Source organism: Alexandromys fortis, unplaced genomic scaffold (assembly GCF_014885135.2).
Source record: "Alexandromys fortis isolate MF-2015 unplaced genomic scaffold, M_Fortis_MF-2015_v1.1 scaffold_7, whole genome shotgun sequence".
Classification (NCBI taxonomy): domain Eukaryota; kingdom Metazoa; phylum Chordata; class Mammalia; order Rodentia; family Cricetidae; genus Alexandromys; species Alexandromys fortis.
Window position 1 is genome coordinate 5,076,188 of NW_026067920.1, and position 9,678 is coordinate 5,085,865.

The following is a 9,678-nucleotide window of genomic DNA, read 5'->3' on the forward strand; positions in this document are numbered from 1 at the left end:
CTCCACTCTGGTGGACACTATTTTAGTTCTTTCCTTTGACTGCCTCTTCAAGTTTGCATATGGTTGTTTAGTTTTACTCTGCATGTGTATGTGTGTTTATGTATACACATAATATATACATATTTACATATAGTTAGTTAGTTTTTTTTTTTTTTTTTTTTTTTTTTTTTTTTATTTTCGAGACAGAGTTTCTCCATAGCTGTTGGTTCCTGTCCTGGAACTAGCTCTTGTAGACCAGGCTGGCCTCGAACTCACAGAGATCCACCTGCCTCTGCTTCCCGAGTGCTGGGATTAAAGGCGTGCGCCACCACTGCCCGGCTTAAGGTTAATTTTATTTTAAATAAAAACTACTTCAATTTGAAAAGTCATAACTGGGATTATAACTGCCCTTGCACATTTGATATTAACCCAGCTGATGAAGAAAAAGAGAAACTGAAATCTCAAACAGTAGACTATGCAAACAAAGTGAAATGACATCAAATATGAAAATGAAAAAGAAAATACCTCCAAGCCACCAAAAACTCAAAAAAGAAAAAAAAAAAAAAACATGTCCCCAAACCAAAAAACAAACTGGTGCTGGAAAGATGTCTCTGCAGGTAGAACATCTATCTGCCCCACAGTGTGACCAAAATTGCATCACTGGAACCCAAGGAAAAGAGTAAGAAGAGAACTAACTGTACACAGTTGTCTACTGACCTCCAAACTTGCATGGAGACATGGATGTGACCACTGTCACAAATAAAAAATGAGTATTAAAAATAGTCTCACTCACAGCTAAACTTCTCATAATGACACACCCCAGAGTTAAAAGCTATCTCTCCTAGGCTCCCTCAGCTGATGACTCTAACAGAACTTACTAATTTTGCTTAACCACCTTAACCCCAGTCTATCTGTATGTAAACTGTAACTAAACAGCAGGTTGGCACTGGGTCAGTCAATGCATTCTACCTTACTGAAAAAAATCAGAAAAACAACAATTCTTTCTCCTACCAGAATGCTAGATTATGGCTCCATTTCTATAGGAGTTTTCTCCATAAAATTCAGGCCAATCTGTTGACAGGTGAGAAATCACAAAAGGAAAGTTTATAGAGACACCTACAGAGAAACGGGAGGGTGCTTTCCATGAGCACTACTGTTAGCCAACTCAACGGGTCTCATCTTCCTGGGGCCAAGAAGACAAAACAAACACAGACAAGACAAAAAGAGTTGAGATTTACTAATAGGAGGCAGCGAGATCATGGGAAGCATTTCCAAATGCTTTTCTTCTACCAAGAAAGCAAAAGGATTTTACTTGGGGAGTCTGGACATGTTCATGTAGAGGTTCTGCCTATTCCTAACCCTGCTCAAGTCCACTTTTGAACATGGTCATAAGGTAAATGCACAAACATGTTGAGATATGTTTAGCTCAAAGTGAGGCAGGAACATATGTAAATTATAAAATGATAGACAGAAATGCCTATAGCATGTTCAACTTGCATCATAAGGTCTCAGGTGAAAAATCAAGTAAAGGATACTTTGGAAGAGGATTGCTTAGGAGCCAATGCTATCTGTTAATCAAAATGTATGATTGAAAAGGCAGAAGGATCAATGCCAAAACACTCACAAATCTAAAAGACCAGAAAGAGTTCATTTAATGAGCCCAGGCTGCTGTCTGTCTCATAGATGATATATCACTGTAGAAATCATTGTTTTTAATTTCAATTTATTTTTAAAAGATTTTCCCATAAAACATACTTGCATACTCATGCACTCAGAGATGTGTTTATGCACTTAAGAAAAATTAGTTTTAAAAAGAAAACAATAAACAAAAGTAGGTAGAGTATGTTGTACACTGCAGTACACCCACAGAGAGTACAGACAGAGAAACAGTTCTCAGAAGCACCGAGGGGCTCCTTTTACTTAAACATTTCTATTGTAGGCAGGCTGGCTGTTTCAGTGTCACACTGTCCTGGCTGCTTAAGTTTTATCTGGCAGGACACCTGCGGGCTCCTATCTAGATTGGTGCAGCCTACATGCCCATGACCAGATCACACACAAACACCACAGAAATGTCTGATAGAATAGAAACAACACCAGGAGTGTTATGAGACATAGGAGTGATGGAGCATCCCACAAGTGGAAATGCTGCTTCAGATACACGAGGTCATCCTGGTATCCTGCTATCAATCATTTGAACATTTACATTATTAAGACCATTTGATTCAACATGAAATATTGGAGGTACAATTCTGCATCCTAAGTTCAAAGATACTATTCCTTGAATAATATGATCACATACTGCTTGGTATTTACATAAAAAGTGAACCACTTGAATGATGGGCATCCAAGTCTATATATTGCAGCAGAAAAATACTAATTACCAAGTAAAAGCACAATAGGAGAGAAACAGAAATCATAGAAGGAAAATAAAAACTTCCAAATAAACTTCAGTAGAGAGATTTACCACATCTACTGCACACATCAATGGCTACCCCCCAAAGTTTCAAACCGCAAACAACATTGGAGTGATATGCACTTCAGTGAACATGGAAAATTATATTTATTTCAAAACTATGGTGAAATGATGAAGCAAACATTTTTATTAACACTGAAGATAAGTGTGATGCCTAATGTCTTTACCAAATTGTTTACATGAATAAGGTTTTTCTAGTGTATGAGTTCTTTCCTGTTTTCTGACAAAAGGTAAATATACTTAAATATTGCTTAAAATATTACTTCCACAGCTAGCAAGAAGGCCCAGTAGTTAAGTTAATTCTCAGGACCAAGGGCAGATGGCTGGCAACTTCCTACTATTTATTGCAATAGGAGATACAATACCTCTGGCTGCTTTGCGCACACTCACATGCAAACACACCAACACCACACAATTAAAAATCAACACATCTTTAAATAAACATTTCCACTTCTGACTGTTTTTCTGCTGTGTTCATTCCTCTAAGCCAGTTGTTGCAGCATCTACAGTCACACCTACAAAGTTTTCTCCATCATAGATTTCTTCACATAACTGAAAGCAGGCATGCTGGCTAAAGACTTTTTACACACAGAGTTTCTGTGCAGTATTTCATTTATGTATTTAGAGATGACAGTAACTTAAAAAGGCATTACCTCTCTATGTTGATCTGAATGAGAAACATCCTCCAAACTTTTGGGTATTTTGAACATTGTGTCCCTAATCGGTGGCAATGTGTCCCTAATTGGTGGCATAATTTAGGAAATGTCACTTTGCTGGAGGAAATATGTCACTGGCGGTGAGTTTTGAGAGTTTAATGCCTTGCATCATTTCCAGTTCCCACTCTTTGCTTCATGCTTCAGGTTGAGAATGTGAGTTCTCAGCTTCCTGCTTCAGCTACCATGCCTCCCTGTCATGATGGATTATGGAACCATAACCCAAAGTCTTCAGTAAGTTAACTTAGAAATGCATTTTTTAAATCTCAGCAACAGAAACGGAACTATACACATCCTTAAGTTCTTCTGCTGTATGAGTATCTGAAATGGAGTTTGCTATGCACACCGTTTACGTTCATATGGTTGCACTCCAGAAGGAGTTCCTTCAGGTCTTTGAAAATGACTGTGACTTGTGAAAGCCTTACTTCATTGTTCACATTTACACTTTCGCTCCAGTATGGCATCTTCCATGCTCTCCAAGGCTACTGTGACATAAAAAATTTCAGCACACTAATTACAGTTACAGAGTTACTTTCCAGTATGACATAATTCGTGGTATTTGAAAATTATTGTGACATACAGAGTGTACACCACATAGGATCACACTGATAGGGTTTTTTTCTCTCCAGTATGAATTCTTGTATGCCTTTGAAGAATATTGGGAGATAGAAAGGATTTACCACAGTGATTACACTTGAAAGGTTCTTTTCCTGTATGACTTCTTTTATGAATTTGAAGTTGACTACGATACGGAAAAGCTTTACCACAATGATTACATTCATAGGGTATCTTTCCAGTATGAATGTTTTTATGTCTTTGAAGATGACTGTGATTTGCAAAGGCTTTACCACACTGATCACATTCATAGGGTTTCTCTCCAGTATGAATTCTTTTGTGCCTTAGGAGATCACTGCGACATGCAAAAGCTTTACTACAATGATTGCAATCATATGGTTTCTCTCCTGTATGAATTCTTTCATGATATCGAAGATTACTAGGATATGCAAAAGCTTTACTACAATAATTGCATCTATAGGGCTTTTCTAAAGTATGAAATCTTTCATGCCCTCGGAGATCAGCACGGCTTGCAAAAGCTTTACCACACTGATTGCATTTATACGGTTTCTCTCCAGTATGACGGCTTTCATGATTTGCAAGACTGCTGGGACATGTAAAGGCTTTACCACATTGAGTACACTCATAAGGTTTCTCACCAGTATGAACTCTTCCATGCCTTTGAAGGTGACTGTTACACACAAAGGCTTTACCACATAGATTACATTCATAGGGTTTCTCGCCAGGATGAATGCTTTTATGCCTTTGAAGTTGACTCTGATATGCAAAGGCTTTACCACATAGATTAGATTCATGGAGTTTCTTTCTACTATGACTTTTTTCATGCCTTTGAAGAGAACTGGAAGAACACAGAGATTTACCACACTGATCACACGTATAACATTATCCTATAGTGTGAGCCACTCTGCCTGTACCAAATGAACCAGGACAAACTGGAGGCTTTCCACACTGCTTGTATTCATAGGGCTTTTTTCCAGTGTTACTTTCCTGATATATTTCTAATGAAGGTTGAAAACCAATTAACTGTAAACATGTATCACATTCACCAGGTCTATTCATAGTTGGGGCTCCTATAACTATGAACAGTTCTTAGAGAAAAAGAGGTACATTGCATATTTCCATATCCTGTATGCACACATGGCTTGTATCTAGAGAGATATATGATATGCCTATTGAAGGATGATAAATCCTTCATAGCTAAAAAAGTGATATTTTAATACCAGGATCCTAGTGTTGTTTCTTAGTGAAATGTATTAGAAACACCAAACAGCTACTTTACACTGAAGAATAAAGCTTTGTGAAAATATAATAATCATCAATACATTTAAAGCTGTGCTTGTTTTTTTTCTGTTGATTGTCCTGAAATTACCAGGAGACGTTAAAATTTCTTCAAAGGGACCTTGGTACCATCTTTCACATGAGAATTACCTTCCATTTCTTCTAGAACTTTGACAAGGTTCTTCACTATTGTAGTCTTCCCATTGGTAGCCTAAAATATATACCAGAAAATTTATGACATATTGTTGGTAATTTTGGAAAATTTAAGTTTCAAACTTCAGTGAACCTTGTAACCATTCCTGAATTCCTCACCATGTACTTCCTTTTACACAGCATAATTTACAGTAGAGCACTGGTAACCAAGAAACACTTGCCCCCTAATTTAGAAAGCAGATGAAAACTCACATTCTTACCTATAGCAGTGAGGTTCCTGCAGGTCTCCAGCATCACATCTTTGTATAGACTCTTCTGGGAATTGTCCAGCAAAGCCCACTCTTCCTGAGTGAAGTTCACAAGCACATCCTGAAAGGTCACTGAGTCCTAAAATGTCCCATACATGTGTGTAACAGATGGGTGAGATTGGCAGGATTACAAATGTTTATTTCATTGACATTGCATCTACATAATCCAGTGAGCTGCACACATTTATTTCATGACAGAGAGTCTGTGATGTAACCACCAATTCATTTTAGAAGGAAACTGAAATGGAGGCTCACCTTCTCATGTCTAGGCTACTGACTATGCCATTGAAAAAGGACTGCCTACTAACAGATATATAGAGAGTCAGCCAAACAGATCAACAGTAGTGAGAAGAACAATAAAACCAATGAAAAATTTGTTTTTTAGCCGGGCGATGGTGGCGCACGCCTTTAATCCCAGCACTCGGGAGGCAGAGGCAGGCGGATCTCTGTGAGTTCGAGACCAGCCTGGTCTACAGAGCTAGTTCCAGGACAGGCTCCAAAGCCACAGAGAAACCCTGTCTNAAAAAAAAAAAAAAAAAAAAAAAAATTTTTTTTTTCAAGACAAGGTTTTTCTGCTTAACAGTCCTAGTTGTCCTGGAATTAGCTCTTGGTGATCTGTTCTACAGAGCCAGCCTTCCTGAATCCCACAACATCCAGAACATTTTTTAGGCGCTTATCCTGAGCTCAATCTTACAGTGAATAGAAACCATCCTTATGAAAGAGGTCCCATGTACTTTGCATTCTTCATCAATAGAAGGATACTTATGCTTATTACAAATCCTTCTTCCTTAGATCCTTGCCCTGAGCTTGACTTACCACCCAATAGAACCCATTCTTACTCTAAAGGTCACAGGTGCTTTGCTACATTGCTAGAGAGTTCCCACATAGCTAAACCTGAAGCTTTGTTGGGATAATTGTCATGTAGAAGCCTTTTTCCCAAGTCCTACTGTGTTTCAGTGTGTAGGAAAATAAACCCTGGGCATAGATGAAAGAAGTTATTACCCGAGTACCTGCAAAAGTTGTTGACTTGAGTTTCATTCTTTGCCTGGCAGATCATTTTCCTGCAGGCCATGAGGCTTATGAGGTACCCAACATGTGTGAACATACATACATGCAAGCAAAACACCCACACACATAGAGTGCCTCTTATATGTCACCATGGATAAAATGGCCAGAAATATATAAAAATATAACAATATCAATAGACCAGAACTATAAATTTATAATTTAAAAAAATTAAGAAACACCATAAAAAGGTGGAAATTCTATGGCTGTAGATAGGAAGCCTCAATATTATTTCATTTAAGAATCTGGACTATAAAACTGGGCATGGTGCTACACATCTTTTAATCTCAGCACTCAGTGGGCACAGGCAGGCAGATCTAAGTTTGAGGCCAGCCTGGACTACAGAGTGAGTTCCAGGACAGCCAGGGCTACACAGAGAAGCCCTCATTCAAAAAACAAACAAAAACAGGGAAAAAAATAATTTGAACTATAAAATTCTAACAATTTATCAATAACAGAAAACTAAAATCAAAAGGTAATATGGACAGAAAAATAAGGTCAACTAGTTAGTTAATAAATAGTAAATATAGTGACCCCAACTTCAAAACTTCTCATACAACTGCAATAAAGACGGTACGATTTGGGAAAGAATAAAAAGATCAGCTGCGTATAATAGCAAATGTAGAAATAAAAACACAGTCAAATGAGCCAAGAACACTCAGTATGCAGTTACTAACAAATGTGGCTGGTATCTATATGCAAATATATTACTATAAATAAATTAATTACACACAGACATTATAACCTCCAGAACATTAACTCCAAATGTACAGTAAGTGTTAAATCCGAAGTGAAAACTTTCTAGAAGACAGTAGAGAATCTAGGCTCTCGTGGTTTAGAAACTTGCATTACACAGAGAGAGCAAAGGCACCACAGGCGCAATAGCAAGGTCAGCTAAACCACAAAAATTTATCAACACACAATCCACTGCAGCCAGTGCTCTGAGCAGATGCAGAGCCAAGGGATTCGGAGGGTGCAGTCCTGGCACCAGGAGTTGCAAGGACCGCATGGGGCGCATTGCCATCCAAGCAGGGAGAGGACCCACCACATCTGCTCCCCCTGAGCAGCCGGCCGCTCATCCCCACCTGGGGACAGTGGACCCCGCTCACCATGATGCTGCTTCCGTTCGCCCGCTCACAGCGCTGCACACGCGCTCACAGCGCTGCTCACACACGTTCGGCCACAGAGCCAAGCCAAGCATGGCGGACGGAAGAGCCCTCCGCCCATTCTGAACGGTTGGTATACCTGAGGCCCTGATTGGATGGTGCGTCCTGAGTGGCAAGAGACTCTCTCTAATGACTGCGTGCACAAAACAACCCATTTGTCCCACACCTGCAGAGTTTTAAATTTCAGTAAATCGAACTTGCACCTGAAGCCCTGACTTCTAAGGCAGCCTACAGGATGAGGTAAGGGCCTCCAACCATCCCACCTAGAAACAGACCAAACCTCAACTTTGACTTACTTCTGGGTGCTGAGAGCTGATTTCTGAGATACTATCCTGGTTTTGCTTTGAAATCAACAAAGGGAAACGGAATTCTGCCAGTTTGGGTATTTTGAGCTAGTGATACCACAGGCCAGCTCTGGGCAACAGGTTCTGATTTTCATTTTTGCAAAAAGAAAGTTTGATTTAAAAGTTGTATGACAACAAAACAAAACACACACACAAACAAACGAACAAAAAAATTGGGCAGTGGTGGCAACATGCCTTTAATCCCAGCACTCTGGAGGCAGAGACAGGCGGATCTCTGTGAACTCAAGACCAGCCTAGTCTACAGAGCTAGTTCCTGGACAGGCTCCAAAGCTACACAGAGAAACTCTGTCTTAAAAAAACAAGATAAATAAATAATACTATGCACCAAAAAAACTGTATTAAAGGCCAAACATTGTAAATGCAGCATTTTAGTCAGTTAAGTCTTTTGGAAACAAAGCAGATTTGTATTTAATCACTTAATACATTAAATAGAAATCATTTAGTATCGAGGCTCTTAATAGTCTGATGACTCCATAAAGCATATATTACTTCTTAATTGATTATATCCTCCTTAGGGATACCGGAAGGTATTAATATTTTATTAATTTCCAAATAGGAAATATCTTATTTATGAGAGTTTACATATAAAGCCACTGAATTATTTTTCTCTCAATGTTTCATGATTAGGGAAACTAAGTAAGCTAAATTAAAAACAAGTATTTATTTTATTTTATTTTTTTGGCCCCTCTGTCAGCATCTATCTTTGAAGCAATGACTGAAGTGGAATTCACTGTGTAGACCAGGCTAGACTTGAATTCACAGAAATCAGTTTGCCTCTACCTCCAGGGTGCTAGGATTAAAGATCAGCACTACCACACCTGACTTCTACTAATTCTGCATATTTTTAAGTCAGGTATGGCAGACAGTTGCAGTCCCCCTCAAAGAGTAGAGTCAGGCAGAAGAATCACTGTGAGATTTAGGCAAACCTCTGTTATAGGCCATACCCTAGCTCAAAAACCAAGTAGCAACATTTATGCAGGCCTTGACATGGTGGGGTCACCATGGGTTTATCCCACCCTGATCTTTGCCCCAAAATCCATATTCCCTTTCTGACAGCATTACCTTATATCTGTAACACTACAGAAGCGGTGACCAGGAGCATCCTGCTGGTCTACTGCTATGCACCACCGCTTTTGTGGAGGGATTTTACCCAGTGTCCTGCTAGCAGAGATTCCACCGAGGGCTCTCGCTTATACTACTGTTTGACTGGCATGCTCAGTCTGACATACTATCTAGTTTCTTAGGGCTATTCATTTCTACCTGTTTAGTTCCAGCTGCCGAAACAAAATGACCAGAACTTGGAAAACAGCCGATAATAGTGATTCCAGAACTAGCTGGACAGTTGTGATAGTCACTGGACCGTCCAGAGGACAAGTGGTACTATTGTCACAGCATCTGAACATTTGCTAGAAAGACCAGAAAACAGAAAGTGATGGGTGGCTGAAGATGTGTTTCGTTTCCAGGATCACCCTGTTTTGAACAATGATCCTTGAATTTCAGCACAAGAAGCATTAGGGAATTTCACAACCTAATCTTTTTTTTTTTTTTTTTTTTTAAGATTTCTGTCTCTTCCCCACCTCCGCCTCCCCTTCCCCCCCCATC

At 39.2% G+C, this 9,678-nt stretch overlaps 1 protein-coding gene and 1 long non-coding RNA gene across 4 annotated transcripts in view; one reads left to right on the top strand and one right to left on the bottom strand.

Moving 5' to 3' along the window:
- Positions 1-1,685: 1,685 nt before the first annotated feature.
- On the bottom strand, positions 1,686-7,774 carry LOC126500958 (zinc finger protein 120-like). Of its 3 annotated transcripts, XM_050141310.1 has the most exons (4): positions 7,655-7,774; positions 5,433-5,559; positions 5,170-5,230; positions 1,686-4,579 (listed from the first exon to the last, which is right to left on the bottom strand). In XM_050141310.1, the coding sequence occupies exons 1-4, from the start codon at positions 7,655-7,657 to the stop codon at positions 3,766-3,768; spliced, it is 1,005 nt and encodes a 334-aa protein (XP_049997267.1). In that variant the 5' UTR covers positions 7,658-7,774; the 3' UTR covers positions 1,686-3,765. The 3 variants fall into 3 exon arrangements, with proteins under 3 accessions (XP_049997267.1, XP_049997269.1, XP_049997268.1); XM_050141312.1 differs by having other exon boundaries at positions 1,686-5,230; XM_050141311.1 differs by lacking the exon at positions 7,655-7,774 and having other exon boundaries at positions 5,433-5,969.
- An 18-nt stretch (positions 7,775-7,792) lies between these two features.
- The window catches only part of LOC126500960 (uncharacterized), an 8,953-nt gene continuing 7,067 nt past the window's right edge, over positions 7,793-9,678 (top strand). Inside the window, exon 1 of the long non-coding RNA XR_007591471.1 lies at positions 7,793-7,951. This is a non-coding gene — a long non-coding RNA (uncharacterized lncRNA). The remainder of the gene's footprint in view (positions 7,952-9,678) is intronic.